The sequence below is a fragment of the Eubalaena glacialis genome, chromosome 12 (genome assembly GCF_028564815.1).
Source record: "Eubalaena glacialis isolate mEubGla1 chromosome 12, mEubGla1.1.hap2.+ XY, whole genome shotgun sequence".
NCBI lineage: Eukaryota > Metazoa > Chordata > Mammalia > Artiodactyla > Balaenidae > Eubalaena > Eubalaena glacialis.
Window position 1 is genome coordinate 32,934,406 of NC_083727.1, and position 24,151 is coordinate 32,958,556.

The window sequence follows — 24,151 nt, forward strand, 5'->3', positions numbered from 1 at the left end:
GCCCATGCGCCACAACTACTGAGCCTGCGCGCTAGAGCCCACGAGCCACAACTACTGAAGCCCACGCACCTAGAGCCCATGCTCCGTAACAAGAGAAGCCACCACAATGAGAAGCCCACACACCGCAATGAAGAGTAGCCCCCGCTCGCCGCGACTAGAGAAAGCCCATGAGCAGCAATGAAGACCCAACGCAGCCAAAAAAAAAAAAAATCATCATTGTTGTTGATAATTAAAGAAGTTACAGCTCTCCCCAATCCATAGGGTGAAACTGCTTTTCTCTAAGGATTTTGATACTTTAAATGCCATTACTCCAATAACACTGCTGTGAGCTGAGAATCAGATTTTTTTTAAAAATTTTTTTAAATTAATTTATTTTTGGCTGCGTTGGGTCTTCATTGCTGCACGCGGGTTTTTTTCTCTAGTTGCAGCGAGCAGGGGCTACTCTTTGTTGTGGTGCATGTGCTTCTCATTGCGGTGGCTTCTCTTGTTGCGGAGCATGGGATCTAGGCATGCGGGCTTCAGTAGTTGCAGCACGTGGGCTCAGTAGTTGTGGCTCGAGGGCTCTAGAGCGCAGGCTCAGTAGTTGTGGTGCATGCGCTTAGCTGCTCCGTGGCATGTGGGATCTTCCCGGACCAGGGATCGAACCCGTGTCCCCTGCATTGGCAGGTGGATTGTTAACCATTGGGCCTCCAGGGAAGTCCAAGAATCAGATTTATTAATTCAAATGTTCACTTGGTTCATCCATGAGAATAAAAGTTACAAAATATTAATCAAAGAACTACATTGTCTTAGATTTTAAAAACTCTCCATAAAAGAAAGCCCCAAAACCTAAGTGCTAAGGATCATCTTTCTATTAATGTTTTCTTTTAGTAATATCTTTAGTTAATATAAAGGCAGAGACCATTTACTTAAAACATCAAACAAAACTTGGTTCTTTACTTAATAATCCACGGAGGTTAAAACATTCCAACTCAACTCTACAAGTGATATCAAAACCAAATGACTGAGCAAACAGTACAACAAATATCCTAATAATTAAATGAAATAATGTAGATGCAAGTACTTGGCATATAATGAGCACTAAAAAGAAATAATGTCCATTCTTCACAGGGAATCTACCATCTTCTTTGTAAAGGATGCTTTTATACAAATATTGATCAGTTCATTCAGAGTATGAATTGGCATGAAATAAAATGGGGATTTCCAAACTTCTAACATCAAGCAAGCTCAACTAACAAGTAATACGATATCCTGCCTGATTTGGACATACTTTTATAAGTACCATCGGCCTCACGTTAAGTCAGGTGCATTTTCAATAATGTACTTGAAGACATCACTACAGAACATAAATCACCTAAGGAAAAAGAAGTCTTCCAACTACAGTACCTCTAAATAACACTAATATTACCACATTAATTACCTGGTTTCAGGAGATGAAGAGATTTCATTTGTGTCTGCCCTTTTACTTCTTGGAAATGACGGACTAGCCGGAGGCATCTCACCACTTAAGCGGTCTGGGAAAATTCGGTCTTTATTCAAATTGATTTCTGAGTAGGGACAGGTGGCAGCACTAAAACATTAAAAATTTAAAAAAAAAACGAAAGAAAAGAACACTCCTGTTAGAGCATAATTACTTCTTCCAATTAAAATGACAAGCTAAAAATATAAAATGCAAAAATTTAACTGAATATATATATTTACACAGATTAAACATACAGTATGAAATATTTTATCTTTAAAACATAATTTAAGTATATTCTGATAGAAAATATGCCTCTGCATTCGATTTTTAAATGCAGTCTTTGGAAGTGAGCGATGGTCACCGAAGGACTCCCTCCTGTGTTGTCCAAGGGCAGGGCCTGTGCATATCTCTAGGAACCATCAGCCCAAGAGAGAAATGCTTAACATAGGAGGAGCGTTGGTGATAGAGGTGGGACAGAGACAGAGTGAGTGACAGATGGAGCAGATCACTTCCTAAAGTGATCTTCCAGGCCCAGGGCCATCGCAAACTGTTTAATTTCCTTTATAACAGCTGCTACCCTCCAAAGGAAGGAGGTTCCCCCCATTTCCTGTCTCCAGGCCCATATGTATAACTGATATCTTAGGGAAAAAAAATCAGTCTGTAGCTATTCCCATCCCTAATATGAAAACGGACGAGAAGCCAACTTGGATAATGACCCATCTAGCTCCCTTCCCTTCTATCTGTGACCACTGGTTGGTCTCTCAGATTCCATGTGGGGATCATTCCTGTTATCCAAGCAAAGGGAATCCAGGTCACTAACTGTTAATTCAGCATTAAGTCAGCATACTCCTGTACCTGGGCCTCAGCTTTCCAGTCTCCAGAAAAACTGGGCAGCCTCTATCTCAATACATAATCAACCCCTCCAACTAACTCCCTATCTTGCCCCTTGGTTTTTAGGAAGCCTCCTGAAATCTGGAAATGATTGGGACTTAGGTAAACTATATTAGTGTCTTGCATATTCTTTTCCTCAGGTTAGGTACTATTTGGAATGTTGATAATCACCTAGGGAAAATTTTTAAACACTGACTTTCTGCCCTCTACCAAGAGAATCTGACACATCCTCCTGGGAGGAGAGAAGAGTCTGCAAATGCTCCCAAGTGATTCTGATAATGGTCTATAAAATTTATCACAGATACCTTGTAATCAAAAGTACAATCTTTATTTTCTTTACTTACATGCTACTTTGATATCTATGCAAAAGAGTAAAGTAAATAACATTTGATCATGTGTTGACATAAATGTATATAATGTTAACCCAACAATAACAAAAACAATAACCAGTGATATTTATGGAGCATTTACTATATACAGAGCACCATGCTAAGTATTCTACATTCAGTATTTTACTTAATCTTTACAACAACCTACGCGGAAGGCTTTTCATGTGACAAACTAAGTTTAAAATGGTTAGATAACTTCACTCTTGAATTATTTCATTCATTTGATCAACAAGTATTTATCAAGTAACTACGATGTGCTAATTACCTTTCTAGCCATGGGAAACACAGTCAAAATGAAAAAGACAAGCTGTCTGCTCTCATGGAGCTGATATTCTAGAAGGGGATGGGCTATACATGATTTACACAAATAAATTGGACAACCCCACACAGTGACAAAAGCCAGAATATAATGTAAGAGAGACTGCGGGGCTGCGAGGGGGGTGGTGAGGCAGGGCCTCTCTGAAGAAGGCATTCCAGGAAATGGGAAGAATAATACAACATAAGGAAAGCCAGGCATGAGTAAGGGAAAGACAGACCAGCTAGGCTAGAGTGAAGTGATCAAGGGCAGGAGATAGTGTAGAAGCAGGCAAGGAAGTATTATGTAGGCCCTAGCAGGTCACAGTCACCAGTTCATATTTTTATTTTAGGTTCAATTTGTAGCCATTGGAGGACCTTTGAATAAGGAAATGATATGGTTTGATTTACAACTGAGAATAATCACTCAGGATTCTTTGTGGAGAGAAGATGTCAAGGCAGCAGAATTGGAAGAGAAGTTATGTACGAGTAAAGATACAATAGTGACTTGAATTTGTGTGGTTGGGATGGGGGTAAAGAGGACCATCATGTATCCTTTGAGATCCCTCCTGTAGATGGGCTGGAGATGGGGAATGACATAAAGGAAGTATTCAAGGTTTTTGGCTTGAAGAACTGGGTGGAAATAGGGACGCCTCTTTCTTTTTTCTTTTTCTGAGATGAGAATGACTAGAGGGAAGAAGATTTGGGGGCAGGATCAGGCATCATGGAATGTTTATTAGACGTCCAAACAGAGATGCTGCTTGCCCATGGTCACATAGCAGTGAAGTTGCTCAGCGAAATGAGCATACTATTTTATCCATCCTATTCAGAATGGAAATACTATTTTATTTCATTTTACTCATTTAACAATGATGTGAAAGAAAATCCATTGCCAACTACGATTTTTTTTTTGAACAATACCTTTCAAGTACTTCATGGGATCCTTCATGGGATATTTGTACTAATCAGTGTTCACAGATATGAGCGACAACAACCAATTCTATCTTGAGCAGAAATGAACTTATTGCAAGGGCACTGGACAGCTCAGCAGGAAGGCTGGACAATCAGGCTCGGGCAGGAAGCAGGGTCCAAGCAGCACCTGCCCCTCCCAAATGATCTGCACAGGATGAGGCTGCTGGGCTACAGCACTCATCCCTCTTCTCAGACCCTCAGCCACTTCCATACCTCACCCAGTCCTCCATTCCACGGAGGCTGCAAATAAGTCCGATCTACCTTCACGTCACCCCTCATGATGGAAGCCCCAGATGGCAGCATCTGCTGGGCTACATTTAGGTCTTCTGCCCACAGGCCCGAGGAAGGGGATCCTGTGGCTCCCCTAAGGGAGGTGGAGCCCTGCCTGACCCTGACCTTGGTTTCAGGCAAAATGTAACTGTCTTAGGGCTGTCTTATAATAAACGTGTTTAAACCAAATTCATCTTTAATAAACTCCCTTCCCCTGGAAAAGAAAAAGGATAAAAAACACAACTACCTCCTCTTCCTGCTCTTGATTCTTGGTTTCTGATAAAGGAAATATATTAACCAACTCAGATCGTGGTCATCTTTGACTCTATTCTTTCTTCCTCAAATTGTGTATGTATTTCTACTGCAAATTTATCTACTTAAATTTTGTGGTAGCAGGAAAAAAAATCCAAATTTTTTTTTTGGTTTCTTTTGACGGACAGTATGCTGCTCTTCCTAGAATATCGCAATCATCAAATGTTTGACTCACCGTTAAACACCTGGCTTTACGATTATTGAATAACTGTATGTTCACTTTGGAATTTATTGGATATTAAGAAAGTAAAGAAAATGAAGGTCCTGATCCTAGCCCCAAGCGCCACTCCAATACAGAGAAGATTCTTGGATTTTTAGATGGGCTGGGTCTCCAACTACACACTATAGCGAACAGTTACAGTGTAGAAGGCTTATATTATAAGCTCCATGAGGGAGCCTCTTCATCTGTTTGTTGATTAAGTGAAGGAAGAATATGTCTCTCTAGATCACCATATGTAAACTTGGGTAGCTCAGAGAGCAAGACTGCAGACCAGAATGAGACTTGCCACCTAAATATCCCCCGTTTCTGGATTGCTAGGGCCAGAGGGTAATTTCAAATTCTCACCCTGCAGTAGGGGAAACAATCACAGCCTTCCAAGCAAAGATTTACTAATAGGCCAGGATGATCAATCAAGGCAACCACATGCTGATCAGTTATGGATTTTGTGCTAACACCTTCTCTTCTTCTGAACCCTGAGAAAACTCAAATGGGTTTACACACCTCCTATTCTTACAACTACTCTGGGGCAGAAAGGGAAGCCAGCTGGTTCCCACAGTAGGAGGTGATTAAAAAAAAAAGAAGATGCCACAAAATGCAAATGAAGTGTACACACAGGGATGGGCAATGCCCCAGACGGATATCAGGAATCTGGTTCTAAATGTGCTCTGCAGCTTTATCCACAAAGAGCAGGCACAACTTGGAAGACTCCGTTTTCTCATTTGTAAAATGAAGATGACGACAACAAACATTACCACAGACTGAGTGTGTTACACGGGCTGCGTGCTTTACTTGCATCACCTCATCTAACTCCTACAACCCTGGGAAGTCACTCCTATTCTAATGCTCAGTTTATAGATGTTGAAACTGAGGCTTTAAAAAGGGAACTTGCTTAGTATCATCCCATTAGAGTACGAACTCTGGCTGTCTCCTAATCTTTACACTACACTGGCAAAAAGTACCTTGCAATTTCTTTATGCCTAATCCGTGACCCATCTGAGAGTACCACCTTCTAGCAAGATGCTACTGTCACGTAGCTAATATAAACTGAGGCAGTACTTAACCTTTCTGGGCCAATTTCCTCACTTTTAAGTTTATAAAATTCATATGCAGTTTTAAAAGTGAATGACTTTATAAACACAGCAGTGCTGATCAAACTTCTGTAGAAAAAGTGGGTTCTCATTAGGCTTATAATCATTTCTAGTTTCTCATCTACTAAGTTTCTAGTAACAAAACGTAAGTAAGGCATGGCTCATGGCACAACACGTGTACTTAGTCATGGGCACACGCGTGTATACATGTACACACAACTCTACCGTTACGCAGTTCCTCAGAAGGCAGGGGAACAGATTCACACAGGATTACACAGCTCTCTACCGTAAGGACTTTATTAGGGTGCACGCTGTTCTATTAGCAAATAATTCCGTATCTGCTATATATACAAATACTTGTCCCACTGGCCACTGTAAGAAGGCAGTTTTTCCTTGTAAAGACTGGTCCAGCTTATAAGGAAAGGTGGAAAAACTGCCATGTTCACTGCTTTCCACTGCCACCTTTAAAACCCTTTTAGTTATAAATACACTTATTTAAACAACTGGACAATGTCTTCAGTTTTCTAAGTGCTCACATAATCATTCTCACACTCTGTCGAGACAAGAACCTATAAAATACATGCTCTATCCAGCCACTGTGCTTTGCATGAGAGTCTAGCGGTTAAGAGTAGTGACTTCAGTGCCTCAAAAGCCTGGGCTGAATCCCGGGTCTGCCACTCTCTGATCCTGGGCACTTTCTCAAGCATTCTAAATCTCTCCTCCCACTTCTGTAAAACAGAGATTAGAACAGTGCCAGCTTTATAGAACTGCTGAGAGAATTAAATGAGATAACAGATCTAAGTGCCTCGCAAATAGGAAGCCACAAAAAAAATCTTGCCTAGGATTATTATTTTAAAAGGAGAAGAAGAGTAACACTTAACCCCTACTGTGTAAAAGACCATCAGCAAAAATAAACAATAGCATTAAAAACTCCATAATATGCCCCATTTATAGAGGCTCTCTGCTTCCCTCAGGAAAAGTTGATGCTTCTCTCCGAGTGCTACTCATTCATGCCTCTCCAAAAATCTGTTTGTACCACACTGTTCTCCTTAGAAGTAGGGGCCCTCTCCTCTGTACAGCCCATCACCTAACCCAGTATCTGCATACAGCAGACACTCAATAAGTGTTTGTTCCATGAATGGATGGATGCTGAACGAATATGATGACTATAGTTTGCAGGTATAAATCTAGAGTTACTAATTTTTTAAAACTCTCCATGGACTTTATAAATATCCTTTAAGGTTGCAGGAAGTACTCTCTGTTTTTTTCTTTTCTTATTTAATTTCACCAAGATAAAATCTTACATAGGAAACATTTACTTCTGAAGGCATTAGATACGTAGAACATTTAGTTTTACATAACTTTAGTTATCCTTTAATCTCCTCCCGTTATGACCTCTCAGTAGGCCAAATGAATGAATCAACAAAGGGAAACACCATGACACAACCAATATTAATGCTGCCTTGCTAGAGATAGAATTAAGTCATCTGGCTCCTGAACATCCCTAGAAAGGAGAACACCATATCCACATCCAACTCACTCACTGACTGTTTACATTTTAACATTGAAAAACATCACATTCTTACATTTCATTGTTGAGAACACATTTCTATTTCTAACACTTCTTAGATCAAATACAACTATTGTAATTTCTGGAGACTCTAACAACACATGCTAGTCAGAACACTGGCTTTTGCTTACATGTTCATAAAATTGATTATTCGTGCCAAAAGAGCAACTTTCCTTGTTATCTAAGCAAAGAATGCATGTTTTGATTTATGTGGTTTCTCAGTAGATTAATCCAAAGAGAACTTTCTCGTTATGTTTTCCTAAGCACAGCATTCTCAGTAAGGACAAAAGTAAGCGCCAGGGAAATGAACCTTTTAAAGAGTAGCCATGATGCAGCAGCGCTTCCACAAGTCTACCAAGGAAATGGAAAACAGGCTGTGACTGGTAAGGATTAATATCCCGCCAGATAAAGAGCTTTGAGTGCTGAAAAGAGAACAGCATATTCAGGGAGACTAAGAAAAGCCAGCTGAAAGGGCTGAAAAGAAGGGAATATAGGACACGGGCAGGAGCTGACACTAGTTCTCTGGATCGCATCCCTGACCCAGAGTTATATACAGATCTGCCGGTTATGTCTGATACGTGACAAGGAAATGAACACAACTTCTTTATCAATGCATGGCTTCTAAGCCATGAGGTATACTTCTTCCTCTCTCATTCCAGAAAACAATGAGTCATTCTCCACTATGGTTCCAATTATACTGATAGATTTTTTTTTTTGGATCACATTTCTCCATAACATCTTTCATGATTCTCCCCATAATTTCTCCCTTCATTTAGCAAATACAACACTTCATCTTTGAAAAAAGACTCCAGAGATAATCACTGAAACTTTGTGAAATGGGTGTGGACCAGCTGAAGGACCCTCAGAGGTCCACAGCACACTTAGGGAAAGGCAGTCTTAATGAATGGCTGGTGCCATCAGGCAGGGGACAGGGCTGTCACCACAGACCTTCCTGTGACAGGCAAACCTCTCTGCTCAGACCTACAGCACTCCTAAAGAGATTATGGACATTGTTACAAGGTGGATTTTCTTCCCAGAAGACCAAAAAAAAAAAATTCTTTGTAAATTTTTCATTGTACCCCCAAAAACATAATGTCAGTATTCACCCATTTTTAAGATTTCTGTTTTTCCTTCATAATTTGAGCAAATTGCCTTTGGTTCAATGAACATCTTGGGGTTGTACAGTAGAGAGGTACATATGTCAAAGTTTCAATATTAGTTACTATTTTGTATCTTATATTTTAATAAAATTATGTACAGCTTTTATAGGTCCATTAGTCCCTGAGTTCTTTGAAGGCTGGATCTGTGACTAATTCAGGGAGCCGTGCCCTGAGAGTCAGTGAGGGGGGGAGTGGTCAAAAGCACAGTTAGACTGGGCACCATTCCTGGCTCCCCCCTCACCAGCAGTCAAGTAGGCAAGTTAGAAAAACCTCTAGAGTGCCATGGTGGCTTCATCAAAAAAATGGAGGAAATAATAGTTCTATATTATAGGGTCGCTTGAAGGTTATCCAATACATGTAAAACAATTAGTGCAAAGCTCAGAGAAAGTAAACAAATGCTCAATAAATCTTACTGAAAAAAAAAAAACCCGCTGCTCAAAAATATTTACTAAATGAAAGAATTTATAGATATATAATGGAAATTTAGCATACTAATGAGTTTTTGGACTTATATACAGTAGTCACTCCCTATCCGTGGTTTGGCTTTCTGTGGTTTCACTTATCTGAGGTCAACCAAGGTATGAAAATATTAAACGAAAAATTCCAGAAATAAACAATTCATAGGTTTTAAACTGTGCGCCATTCTGAGTAGCGTGATGAAATCTCACGCTGTCCCACTCTGACTGGCCAGGGAGCAAATCACCCCTTAGTCCAGTGTATCCCGCCCGTTAGTCACTTAGTAGCCACCTAGGTTATCAGATCCACTGTCGAGGTACCACAGTGCTTGTGTTAAGTCACCCTTACTGTACTTAATAACAGCCCAAGTGCAACAGTAGTGATGCTGGCAATCCAGGTACACCAAAGGGAAGCCGTGAAGTGCTTCCTTAGGTGAAAAAGTGACAGTTCTCGACCTCATGAAGAAAGAAAAAAATCATATGCTGAGGTTGCTAAACTCTACAGTAAGAACGAATCTTCTATCTGTGAAATTTTGAAGAAAGAAAAAGAAATTCATGTTAGTACTGCTGTCGCACCTCAAACGGCGAAAGTTAGTGTGTAATAAGCACTGAGTTAAAATGGAAAAGGCATTAAATTTGTACAATGAGATATTTAGAGAGAGAGAGACCACATTCACATAACTTTTATTATAATATATTGTTATAATTGTTCTATTTTATTATTATTGTTGACAATCTCTTACTCTGCCTAATTTATAAATTAAATTTTATCACAGGTATGTATGTATAGGAAAAAACCTAGTACATATAGGGTTCGGTACTATCTGAGGTTTCAGGCGTCCACTGGGGATCTTGGAACATATCTCCCACAGGGATAAGGGGGGTAAGGGAGATACTACTGTAATGCCTAAGAGTAATCCAGCTGCTTTCACTTGCCAATACTGAATCACTTCTAAGATGCAGTATTTTTATGTCCCTTTAATCATACAACTTTTGGTGTGCAGTCATACAAGCCATGAAAAGGATTTTTAAATGGATATCTGCAAATGGAATCATTATTCTGTCTATGCACAGACTTTTACTCTGGAACACACTGAACCCCATAAAAAAACTTGGCAGGAGTGTTGCAAAAGGAAGATAAGCAGCATTTGAGGCTGCAGAGATTTAAGAAAGAGGAAATTATATAAAGATAAAATAATCACACCAATTTAACAATTCCTATTAATTCTTAGAGGAACAGGTAGTGAAATCTTCAGATTTTTTAAAGACCTAGATTCACAACCTGTATAAACTAGGTAAACAAGGAATCATTTTTATTACTGGGCCATCCAATTAACATACAGTTAGAATACTTATACTGACAAATTATTATTTTAATATGTACGTGAATTAGGTGATGCCTCTGTCCTCTAAAAATCCCAGTTAAATCACAGAAATTTCTTACTATTTCAGTAATATTTTAACGTGTCTACAAAGACCCCAAATTGCCTAAACAATACATCAAATTTCAAATGTACAAATTTGGTTTCTTTCTTTTAAGTTACTTAGATGTGAGAGAAAAATATTGAAAAACTATTTTTGACAATGTATTCTGATGTTTGTCTATTTATATTTGTGCCTTTTGTGATCTTTGCTGCTAATCTACAATAATCTCACCTCTCGTTATTCAAATTGTTGAGTCACCCAATCACAGAATATTCTACCAAACAAATACTTTCAACAAGGCCTGCCCTCTTCTCATTATTAATAGTCAACCCAAAATGACTATCTCAGAAGTTCAGTATCTATAAAACTAATCAGGTTGCCAAGAAAAGCCAAGTACCTAGAGTAAATCTATTTTAAATCATGAACGCATTCTTTCCCAGGCAAATTTAACTACAGATACACTCTTCATTTTTACATGGTCACCATGGTAACCACATTTCATATGGATCTGAATGCAGAATTAGTTAATATCTATTTAGTATACATGGAAATCATTATCTTCCACATACAAGGGACAGGCACCCTCTGACCACATAAGGGATCTCCACCTGAGTGGCAGCACCACATACCTGTGAGGGCCCAGGTGTCTTGCTCTCTTAAAATGGCCAATCCCTTTACATCCTGGGGTTGAGCATCCACCGTGTTCCGAGGCTTCCATTAATTCTAAGGGGCCTATTAAAAAGCCAAAAAAAAAAAAAAAAGCAAAAATTTAAGGCTATAAGAGTCAAATGTCTTGGATCAGAACAGGGAAAAAAAATCCAATTTTTCAATCAACATGTATAAACAGAAAAAGAAGGTCCTACAAAATTAAAAATATGTTTAAAGTCTCTACTTCTAAAGGTTTTCCCCTAGGACTTTGTTCACACTTCAACAGTGAAATGGTAACCTTTGATCCAACACTCTTTCAAAATTTCACAAATTCCAGAGATACCGAAATCTAAAATAATGAGATGATTCTAAACATTTTGATCAAGTAAATAACATAATTAATATATGAATACCTGCACACTGTGAAAACTTCAGAGAATACACCAGAATACAGAAGAACAGTTACAGATCCCCTCAAGCAACTCCCCTCACATTTCATTCCTTTTCCTGACTAATCATGTTCATGTGTAACCTTCCTAGATGTTCCAAGCATTCCCACATGTATCTACATTTGTATCTATACATGTATCAAGTTTTTGGTTTTGTTTTATTTTGCCACATAAAAGGCACAACATAGATATGAACGATTCTGAAACACTCTTCTTTGGTCTTTAACTTCATGTCTTATAAATCTTTCCATCTCAATAGTAATATTTTTATGGCTGTTGCATTGTAGCCGTAGCATGAGTGCACCATAATTTATTTAACCAATATTTGTTTCCAAGGTTTATTATTTTAAACATACTGTAACCGATACCATGTCTGTGCATTCTGGTGCCCTTATGTAGCTTCTATGTGGCATCCAGAAGTGAAGCCACCAGGTGGGGAAGGCATGTTAAATTTTTAAGAAACCCGACAATAATGTATTTGCTACATTTTTCTTTCTACAATGTATTTATTTTCCTCCAAAACTGAGATCTGGTATGTCAAGTTCTGCGTACCTTTTTTAAAAAATTGAATTTAACTGAAATTTTTATTGAGGTGACTGCAGCTTCGCGTGCAGTTGTAAATAATAATACACAGGGAGATCCCTTCTACACTATGCCCAGTTTTTCCCAATGGTACTATTTTGTAAAACTACAATATAAAATCACTATTAGTATATTGACATTGATACATTAAATTTTGATAGTCTGACAAATTGTCTTCCAAAATTTAGTACTAGTTTTAAAAGATGATGATACTGTTAAATAAAAGAAAGTCTAGAAACACTCTACTTTTTCAAATATTAAATTTTTTCTTTTATGTATTTTTGACTATCAGGTAACTAAAAATGCAGTAAGAGGAAAAAGGATTAACCAAAGAAGAAATGTACAGTAGAGAAGTATTGGGTTGGCCAAAAGGTTCATTCGGTTTTTCCCATAAGATGGCTCTAGTAGCACTTCGTTGTCTTTAACTTATTTCAAAACAATTTTGTTAGACTTTATGTGACAGCTGTCATATTAGCATGCATTTAAAAAAAGACTTACCAGAATTGGTGAATTTTTGTGTAGCCATTTTAATACTGAAGATGGAAGAAAAAAAGCAACATTTTTGGCACATTATGCTTTATTATTTCAAGAAAGGTAAAAAAAAAAAAAAAAAAAAAAAAAAAAGAAAGGTAAAGCGCAACCAAAATACAAAAAAAGATTTGTGTAGTGTATGGAGAAAGTGCTGTGACTGATCAAACATGTCAAAAGTGGTTTGCGAAGTTTCAGGCTGGAGATTTCTCACTGGACGATGCTCCATGAGACCAGCTGAAGCTGACAGCGATCAAATCGAGACATTAATTGAGAACAATCAACATTATACCAGGTGGGAGATAGCTGACATACCCAAAATATCAAATATCAAATCAAGCATTGAAAATCACTTGCACCAGCTTGGTTATGTTTATCGCTTTGATGTTTGGGTTCCACATAAGTTAAGCGAAAAAAACCTTCTTGACCATATTTCTGCATGTGATTCTCTTCTTAAACATAATGAAAACATTCCGTTTTTAAAACAAACTGTGATAGGTGATGAAAAGTGGGTACTGTACAATAATGTGGAACAGAAGAGATCTTGGGGCAAGCGAAATGAACCACCACCAACCACACCAAGGGCCAGTCTTCATCCAAAGAAGGTGATGTATATATGGTGGGATTGGAAGGGAGTCCTCTATTATGAGCTCCTTCTGGAAAACCAAATGATTAATTTCAACAAGGACTGCCCCCAATTAGACCAACTGAAAGCAGCACTCGATGAAAAGCATCCAGAATTAGTCAACAGAAAATACATACTCTTCCATCAGGATAACGCAAGACCGCATGTTTCTTTGATGACCAGGCAAAAACTGTTCCATCTTGGCTGGGAAGTTTTGATTCATCTGCTGTATTCACCAGACATTGCACCTTCAGATTTCCATTTTTTAGGTCTTTACAAAATTCTCTTAATGGAAAAAATTTCAATTCACTGGAAGACTGTAAAAGGCACCTGGAACAGTTCTTTGCTCAAAAAGATAATTAAGTTTTGGGAAGACTGAATTATGAAGTTGCCTGAAAAATGGCAGAAGGTAGTGGAAAAAAAGGGTGAATACGTTGTCAATAAAGTTCTGGGTGAAAATGAAAAATGTGTCTTTTATTTTTACTTAAAAACTGAAGGCACTTTTTGGCCAACCCAATAGAACGAGAAGGTAGAGGAAAAGAAAATATTAAGCACACTACACAAGAAAATGGAAACATTTCTTTAGGTTATCACTGTGTCTCTTACTCAAAGGAGGCTGAAGAGGATGCCCGGTTTTTGAACACCAACCGACGGGGTGAATATCAGGAGAATCTGCATCTATCCAGTAATCATAGCAACTATTCCAGCCATCAAAGTGAACCTGGATAACAAAAAGAAATTAACAGTATAATTTAGGTCATGAGAATTCCTACAGTAAAAGTTTTGCCCACCATAACCATCTTCATTCTCTTCTAACTTATATAGTACATTTAATATCCAGATAAATTATTTTAATTATTCAAATTACTTCATCCCAGTATGAGAAAAGAGGTACTGTTGAACTACCTTCGACATATTATCTAACCATAATTAAACGTCTTGCCAAGGGCACTTTTTGGGTAATACTTCTACAGACATATTACATGTATCTCCCACTACTATAAGCAGTTTGAGTACCTAACATCTTCATATGAGCAACACTAAACACCCAATAAATATTACTGAGTAATGAATAAATCAGGGAAGGGAGGGAGGGAGGAGGAAGGGAGAGTAGAGAGGCAAGACCTTTCATATAAATGTCAAGTCTCCTAGAATTATGCTAAAAAAGACTTTAAAAAATTCAGTGGATGGACACCCAATTTACAAAATATGACTCCATCAAATGCATTTTAAAATATTTTTTCTCATAAATAATTACAATATCTCTCAAAGAGATTTTACAGAGTGGTCAGGGCTACCAACTTTATTGGCCACCATGTAAAAGGGCAGTTAGTCTTTCAGGCATGGTTACTAAGGATCAGCTACATATCTTTCAAGTATCACATATTTTTTATCTTTTAGAAGGAAAGGATATACTAAAATGTTATATATATTTTATTTTAGATCAAGTTTGCCAGCTAGATTTCCTTCTTAAAGTCTATGAATCTCTTACTACTAAAAATACAATAGATGCCAGATGGATTAAAAAATCCAAACATTGAAAACTGAATAAAAGTTCTAGAAGAAAGCATACATTAATATATTTATCTTGGAGTGCAGTAGCCTTTGTAAGCAAGACACCAAACTCAAAAGCCATAAAAGAAAAGATGGATCAATTCGAGTACATCAAAATTTAAATCTTCACAATGGCAAATATTGCTGCTGGCAAGATGGAAAACCCAAAAGAAACCTGAAAAATACATCTGTTAACATGTGACAATGTACTTCGTTCCTTAATTTGTAAAAACACCATATATCAGTATAAAAAGATGAAAAATCCAACAGAAAAGATGGAAAAGATACAAATGGCTCATAAACAAGAAAATAACTTGTTAGTAAACACGTGAAAAGACAATCAATTTCACTTACAACTAAAAAACTACAAATTAAAATCACAGGATGAAATTCTTCTCCTTTCAACCTGCCAAAATATTCCATTTTGGTGACTTCTAGAGCTGATAAGTATGAGAATAAATGGACGTTCTCATAGACCATTGACAGGAGTCTTGACTGGTGAGATATTTCTGGAGAGTTATTTGGCAATAATGGATCAACACTTAAAATATATCATCTTTGACTTGATAATCTAAATAACTCCACTCATTGTTGTAGTAGAAAGCAACCAGAGTGTCTACCAGCAGGAAACTGGTTAAATAAATTATGGTATATTTATATGATGGAATAGTACAGAGTTATTAAGGTATGTATATATGGGTTCAATATAATGTCTATTGCAATGACTCCACTTTCTCAAGCTTAGAAATTAATTAATCCTAGAATTAAATCCCACAGAATTCCACACCTGCAAGAAATCATGGATAATATTTTAAAGAGGAGAAAAGATCACAGAGCTAGTTAGGAGGAGTAAGAGGCTAAAATTCATGGATCCAAAATAAACTTGTTCATCATTCACATACACTGCATATAAAAGCAGCACTTAAAGAAAGTTGTTTAACCTGAAACAACCCTTTCCTTTCTTCTGATCAAAAATAGTGTTCAAATAACACACAATGATATTCATGGTAATTTTCTAAAGTTTATGCTATCAATGCCACCAATAAATGAGCAGTCATAATTCACAGCATTATAGTTAAGTTTTAAGCATTCTAATTCTCAACTAATCATCAAGTGATAATGCTCTATTTTACTGGATACATGAAACTCTTATGTTTTCTCATCTTGCTATTCCTGAATTTCACTTCTTCTATACTGGAATCAATGTTCCCATAACTCATGTTCCATTTATTAAATTTTACAAAATTTAGCTATCTTCATATAGCAAACAAACTCAATCCTAACAAGTAAGTGGTTCTCCAACCTGGATATACACTAGAATTACTCATGATTATTGAAAAGAAGAAGAAAAAAAAATACAAAAATGGCTGAGCCCACCAAGGAGGTTCTGAACTTACAGGTATAGCTTGGGTTCTGTGCATCTATATGCTTACTTAACTTATAAGTAACTCTGCTGTGCACTCAGAATTGAGTCCCACTGATACTAAACAGGACACTACTGTACAGCAATATAGACTCCAAAAATCTTAATATCATCATAAATAATAGGGTTCTTTTAAAAATTTCCTCCCATATACCTTCAAGAATATGTTGGAGCTACTATATCTGGTGATACCATAACCCCTTCCTACTTTTCATTAAAACTGACATCTCAGTTTGGCAATGAAAAGTCATCTATCTTAGATGACAGATATACCTTAGTTACTGTAAATAAGTCTAACATCTCCTACAAACTAGGTTGGCCGGCAATCGGGAGAATCTTAGTACTTTAAGGTTAAATTTCAGAGTTAAAATTTAATTTAGATATTATGAACAGAGGTAACAATACAACTCTCTAAGTAGCAAATGCACTTAAAAACTGCTACCTAATCATTTATATGTGGAATCTAAAAAATAATACAAATGAATATATATGCAAAACAGAAAGAGACCCACAGATATAGAAAACTAGTGGTTACCAGAGGGGAGAGAGAAGGGGGAAAGAACAAATTAGGGGTATGGGATTAACAGATGTAAACTACTATGTATAAAATAGATAAGCAACAAGGATATATTGTACAGCACAGGGAATTATAGCCATTACTTGTAATAACTTTTATTGGAGTATAATCTGCAAAAATACTGAATCACTACACTGTACACCTGAAACTAATAAAATATTGTAAGTCAAGTATACTTCAATTAAAAAACTGCTATCTGAAATTATGTGAACATTAATAATATATACAAAATTAATATTAACCCTAATTAGTATTCTTACTCTGGAAGCCCAGATGAAATAAATTTATTAAAGTTTATATAATTTCATTTCATCTTTACTACTTCAGTCCCTGGCACATTAAGAGGCTTTTAAACAAACAAAAAATCAGACATTCTAGTAATGGTAACTGATAGCTTTTCTCTTGCTGGGTCCTATTTTGAAACGAAATCAAATGCCTGACAAACAGCAAGAGAGGAAGATACATAAACATACAACACGAAATATTTAAACATTGTACAGAACATAAAAAGACATCCAAAAATATTTATAACAGAAATGTCCCAGTATAAAAACAGTTAAACATAAAAGCAACTCAGCAATAAGGCTGAATTTAATTAAAATTCTAAAGAAAATAGACTTTTACGTATCAAAGCATAGTACAGATGATTTAACTTACACATATTTAAAATTATAGTTTAGAAAACTGAATACATTTTTTAACCTAGGAGTGTAATTTGGACCCTTTATAAAAACTTAATACTCGTTATTGAAAATTTCAAGATTAAGACATAATATTTTTAGAAAGCACACTATTTCTTTTTTAAAAAAATGATTTGGTTGCATTTTCTGTTCAGGTGAAAGGCAACTCAGTAAAACACATTTTAGACCCAGGTGGTTATTTCTGCTCTCTTCTGAAATGAAAGTTATGTTTGAAAAGGTATAAACCCAGAAGGACAAGTGGAGAAGGAAAGTAGCTGATAGGTGAGAAGTGGTGATGATGTATGTGGAGGGCAGAAGCAGATGAGGAAGTGCTGACCCACTGGTAGAGAGTGGGTGGGTTGCAACCCAGATGCCTAGAGAGGGAATGCAGGCCCAGAGTGAACTGGCTTACAGTGCAGAACCCAGAAGGACTCAATATGCAGGCAGCAGGTATGTGAGGAGGTCTGGAAAATGACAGCATTGGCTCAAACTCTGAATATGGAGTGGTTAGACCTCTAGGTCTGATCCTCTATGCCACCCACCAAAGTAACTGCCCCTTCAGCAACCCTGCAAGAGTAGAGGTTTACTTTCTAGAGACATAAGCATGGAGGTTTTAAACTCCAGGACAATGGTGACGGGCCAGACAGAAAGCACAGGGACTGAGTGAGAGCCTGTATCCTCCAACCCCATCCTTCTCCCTGCCTCACACAGCGGCCACCAAGTTTGCCCCTCCCTAGGGAGGAGACTAGAAGAAACGGAAAGGCTCTAGACCAAGAACCCAGATGCTGAAGAATGGGGACCTCCCTATGAAAAAGCTGGCTCTCTGCTCTCTTTTCCCACATGAAGCCCAACAGCCAATAAGGCCCACCTTATTGACTAAAAACAACTAATGTTAAGCGCCTTTTCTTACTGTGAACAGCCAATCAAGGACTTGACATTTGAAGAGAGGCTCTAATGTGAAAGCAGAAGGCAAACTAACTCAAAGAGGAATTTAGAGAAAATAAAAGGAAACAGAAGGAAAACTATCACTGGTGTCCTCAGATAAGAAACAATATTGCTTCAGGAAATAAAAAGAGGATGCCATTTTGAAAGGGGAGAAGGGAGAAGACTAGAAAATAAGAAAAAACTCTTGAAAATTAAAAAAAAATAGTTGTAATTAAAAATGTAATACAGGATTTAAAAAATAGAGTGGATATCTCTAAGCAAGTAGAAAAAAAAAATCAGAGAAGCATAAGAAAGAAAATATAAGAAAATTAGGGGGTCCATCCCAGAGGTTTAATACCAGAGTAGCAGGACTTGCAAAAGAGAACAGTGAGAGAGAAGGAAGTCATCAAAGCAATAATGTAAGAACATTTCTAAAAACCAAAGGATATGAAACTCCACAGTGAAAGGGTATTAGTGCCCTGCATGATAAATGAAAAAAGACCCTCACACCAAGGCACGTCACCACAAAACATCAGAATATCAGGGACAAAGATGGTCTTGAGAGTTTCCAGAGAGAAAAGGTACATCACCCAGAGAGAAGGAACCCAATGGCCTTGGATGTCTCAAAAACCAACACTTGACGTGGGAAGACAGCAGAACAATGCTTGTAGTTTCTGAGGGGAAATGATTCTCTACCCCATCACAGAATGAATCAAATGAAAGGCTAGTAGATTGACATTTTCTGATATGCAAAGAGTCGAAAAATATGCCTTTCATACACCTTTCCTCAGAAAGTTACAAAAGATGTGTTTCAGCAAGGTAAGAGAGTATACAAAGAAATACAAAGCATGAGACTCAGGAAAAATGAATATACAATACAGTGTGTTGGCAAAGAGGAGTCTCAGGATGAAAGCTGTGTGTGAGGCTGAGAGGGTAATCACGCTGATCAGAATAGGTGGCTGTTAAGCTGTGGGAAGAAGGGTTCAGGAAAAAAAGAAAGATATAGATGCAAGCTTCAAAAATATACTTGAGCTTTTTGACCAAAAGACTTGTCAGATTTATTGGAGCATTTGTTAAAATCTAGTAAGAACACAGGCAATTTAAAATCAAAATACAAATTAATTACTGACTCTAGGAAAAACAAAGTATCATAGGAAAAAGACTCCTCTGCTCAGCAGTGAACAAGATTTGTTTACGACAATAAACATGCAAGAGTAAAAAAAAAAAAGAACAAACACTGTGAAATAATTACTGAAAGGATAAGGGGAAGGGAAGGATGACAAGATCTAAATCCTGAACTACCAAAAGAGGAAGGAAATAAATATATTTAAAATTGATGGATTCAGAAATAGCAGAATGCAGCTATTATTTTTTTAAACTGCAGATCAAATGTCATAAGCAACAGCCAAAAGAGTTGAAAGTTCTTGCCTCTGGGGAACCAGACCTGGCGGTGGGGATGGAGAGGGCAGAACAACCTTACGTTCTGTCACAAAAACATAAAAGACAAGAGCAAAAATATTCTTGTCATTTTTCTTCAACAGCAAAATATACTAGGTTTAAAAAAATTTAACTGTAATAACTCAGTGTGAAATATTATGTATTACATAACTTAAAAAGTTGATTTTGGGCTTCCCTGGTGGCGCAGTGGTTGAGAATCTGCCTGCCAATGCAGGGGACACGGGTTCGAGCCCTGGTCTGGGAACATCCCACATGCCGCGGAGCGGCTGGGCCCGTGAGCCACAACTACCGAGCCTGCGCGTCTGGAGCCTGTGCTCCGCAAAAAGAGAGGCCGTGATAGTGAGAGGCCAGCGCACTGCGATGAAGAGTGGCCCCCGCTTGCCACAACTAGAGAAAGCCCTCGCACAGAAACGAAGACCCAACACAGCCAAAAAACTAAATAAATAAATAAATTTATTAAAAAAAAAAAAAAAGTTGATTTTATTTAAGAGTTGATTTTTATCCTTGAGAAACTTAAAATATTACACTACACTAATGACTTCGTCTCTATTTTCCTCTTTCTTGTCCTTCCTGAAAAAGAAAAAATAAGCGTTCTTGCTATATCATCTCCCATATTAATAGAAAAACTTCTACTGTTGAAAGTGTCCTGTATTTTCACAAGTCTCTGATGAATCCTCAAATTGAGTTACTGTCACCTGTTCACTAACCTTTTGTGGACTTCATAAAAAAACAGATATTTGTCCACTGGTTTATGTTTAGCTATGAAATTCATTCCAGTAATTATAAAAGATGATTGACAACTATATACCTCATTAGCCAGTTCTTTTTTGTGTATTAAAGATTGACCCGGATGTTGTACTGGAAAGAGAATTCAGCCAGAAGCAAAAAGAGCTGGATTTCTAGTCTAAACTTTTCTCATTAACTAACTGAACCATCCACTTTAGAGTATTTGACCCCTCTGGACCAAAATCACAAAAGTAATATGTGTTCCTGAAACCAGGTAATTAAAAAGAAAAACCTAATCACTTATAATCTTAACAGAAAATCACTGTCATTATTTTGCTTTGTTTATTTCCATAACTGCTTATGTATGGGTGTGTGTGTATATATATATATATATATATATATATATATACACACACACACATATATATACACATACATATATATATTCTTTTAAAAGACAATACCAGACATTATATATAGTATTAAACCCGAATTTCTCACTTGCCAAAATTAAATATTCTTCTAAAATATGAAACAGCATGTAGACGTATAGTCATTTATTTTTACCCATCTCCCACTCTGCTTATTCCCAATGTTAAATACCATAAACCACTAGCTCTGTTATATCCTCCTTGCAGCTTTTATCTTTGCATATTCCTTTTGGTTATTCCTTTAACATAAATTCCTAGGACTGAAATTCCTGAATTAAAGGGTAAACAACATTCTAAGACTTTTGATGCCTATCACCAAACTGCTCTCCAGAAAGGCTGAGACACTTTATACTTCCACTAGCTGTATATGGGAATAAACTTTCTGCACCCAAGCCAAAACACTTCTTTTTTCAATTCTGACCAATTTGATTTATAAAAATAATGTATTACTTAATTCTACATTTCTAAGGAAAACTAACAAGAAAACACACTTGAAAAAGATTAACACAGGTCTTCCATTACTTATAAAATTTTCTAAAATGTTATATGATTATGCAATCTTAAAAATAGTGAATTAAATGCCAAAAGTTCTATTTTATGGAAATACTACATTTGTTCAAGTTTTTCATGTTATTTTATAATTTATTTTCCTATATACTATCTCATTAGAGACACATGAAGACCTGATTTATTATTATTTAAAGAACATGAACTTAGACTCCTACAGCTTAGGACCGTGACTTAGTTCTGCCACTGCCCATAATTAATAAGTAATTTATTCTGTGCCTCAGCCTCATCGATAAAGTAATGACAATAACATAAATCTCCCACGCTGCTATCACCACAAATATCAGATAATGGAAGAATACTCCTACCCTGTAAAACTCCATGTAAATCTAATGTCTTGCTGCTATCATAACTAGTATTATTCTTAACAGAAATTCTAAATGATCCTGTGAGGTAAGTAGAATGCACATCATTCTGGTTTGAGAGTGAAGTTAACGCTGAAGCCAGAAACAGAGACGAGAGCCTGAAGCTCCTCACCCGGAACTGCTACTACACTTCACTCTATTGCATTTGGACACGGACTGAACCCATCTTCTTATACGTTTGTTTACTTTATGAGAGGTACTTGACTTTTATTAATCTAACTCTAATAAAATCTGACTTTATTTATAAAAATATTTCTCTTCACTTGTCCTGTATGAAAAAGCAGGATATTCTGAAAAGTCGACATGCACTATACCCCATAAGAAAACACTGACCTTAAATATTTTTAAAAAAGAACACACTACTGGAAAATGACGTATTATATCTTCTCCTGAATAGATTACCTTAATATGATGTATCTACTCTTTTCCTCCAAATATATACTTAAAATATTAAAAGTCAGTCATAATTAAAGAGAAAACTTATGTAAAGTAAAAAAGTGGAAAAATACTGACTCACAAGGATGTGTGCAGCCACTTAATTTGCATATTTCTATGGCTTTACTAATTTAATTCTCGGACTTCACAAATTAAATGTCTGCTAAAGTTTTCATCTAAGATGTCTTGTTAAAAAAAAAAAAAAGACAAAACAAAACCACAACAGAACACTTACTTTTATTCGGTGATCATCCGTGTCTGCAACTGTTGCTACTCTAATAAACGTGGGATTTCTTTTGTCTATGACCTCAAGCTTCATTTTTTTCTGGAATCCATGTGGAGGTTTCTGCCATAACAGAAAATTTTATACAGTGAGATTCAGAGGCAGGGAAGGTGAACTCTATGTCACAAAGACAGAATTAAAAAAAAAAAAAAGATGAGCTATTAAGAGAACTAGCCTTTCAAACTCAAGTTCCTAGAATGGCTTTCGACCTCACTCTCCCTATCGAAAAAGTAATCCCAAATCACATGGCCAAGCCCACAGGCAATAGAAACAGCCTGGGCAACTAGTCACAGGAGCAAACAGAAAGCCAAAGATCTTAAGATGAAACTCAAAATACTATGGTTTTTTTGATTAGCCACAGGGATGACGAGTTTCTTCTCATTAGTTGGAGGTGTCTTGGCAAAAATCAACAAACATGAAAATGATTTTTAAAAAAGAGGGAAGAACCTTCAAAGTGGCAAAGATGAGACACAGAGATTAGAGGTGGTAGTGAGACCAAAAAGCAACAGATGTCTTTTTAAGAAGAGAATTAGCAATCAAGACACGCAAGATGCAATTGCTCTACTAAGAACAAGAATGAGAATGAGGACCTACAGCCACCTACACCTCAACACTCAGCAAAAACCCATCAGCCTCTGAAAAATTTACGGGCAGAAGGCAAGGTGATTGCTAATGGGTGTAATAAAAGTGTTACTGTGAAAATCAAGTGTGAAAATTATGTAAAGGTTGCAGAACAATTAATGCAAGGTACCTAAAGGCCAAACGAGAGAAATCTTAATTTTCTCTCTGATATCACTGTGACACTAGATATGCAGACTGAGCTTGATGTAATTTTATCCAGTTCAAAGCAAAGTGCAAAGCAGCTCTTCTTTGTACAAGGCTATGTTAAAGTTAGAGAGTCAGGTAAAATCCATAAATATGACATGACTCTAAACATTACTCATTTATAAATCCTGAATTTACTCTCAGATGGAATCATACATATTCTTTGATATGGCTTTTCTTCATGTAATATAGTTTTTCCTCTCAAAAATTTTGATGTTCTTTTCTTATGTATTTGGGTCCATGCCTACTAATTAATTCTATCATTAAACATCCTAGAAATTTATGCACAAAAGGATCCATTAAAGAAAAATGTTGTTTATGATAGACTGTTCACATTTTTTTTTTAAAAAAATCAAGTATTTAAAATATCTTTCTTTTCCTTTAAATTCATGGGAAAATACAAATTATAAAGATGTATGAGATTTAAAAAATTTAAAAATACATTTCATTTCTTATTCTTCCCTTGCACACAACTGAGGTTAACTTTGAATCTTAATATGCAAGAAGCAATGACCCTGAGTTAGAAAGATACTATTATAAAAACAGACAACCTTGCATTTTGG

At 36.7% G+C, this 24,151-nt stretch overlaps 1 protein-coding gene across 5 annotated transcripts in view; it reads right to left on the bottom strand.

Moving 5' to 3' along the window:
• L3MBTL3 (L3MBTL histone methyl-lysine binding protein 3) overlaps positions 1-24,151 on the bottom strand; it is a 119,659-nt gene that overhangs the window by 29,220 nt on the left and 66,288 nt on the right. For all 5 annotated transcript variants that reach the window (XM_061207728.1, XM_061207727.1, XM_061207726.1 and 2 more), the window contains 4 exons: positions 22,716-22,826; positions 13,947-14,061; positions 11,138-11,240; positions 1,421-1,570 (listed from right to left, as the gene is read on the bottom strand). In XM_061207728.1, the coding sequence (XP_061063711.1) occupies positions 1,421-1,570; positions 11,138-11,240; positions 13,947-14,061; positions 22,716-22,826 (479 nt within the window). The remainder of the gene's footprint in view (positions 1-1,420; positions 1,571-11,137; positions 11,241-13,946; positions 14,062-22,715; positions 22,827-24,151) is intronic.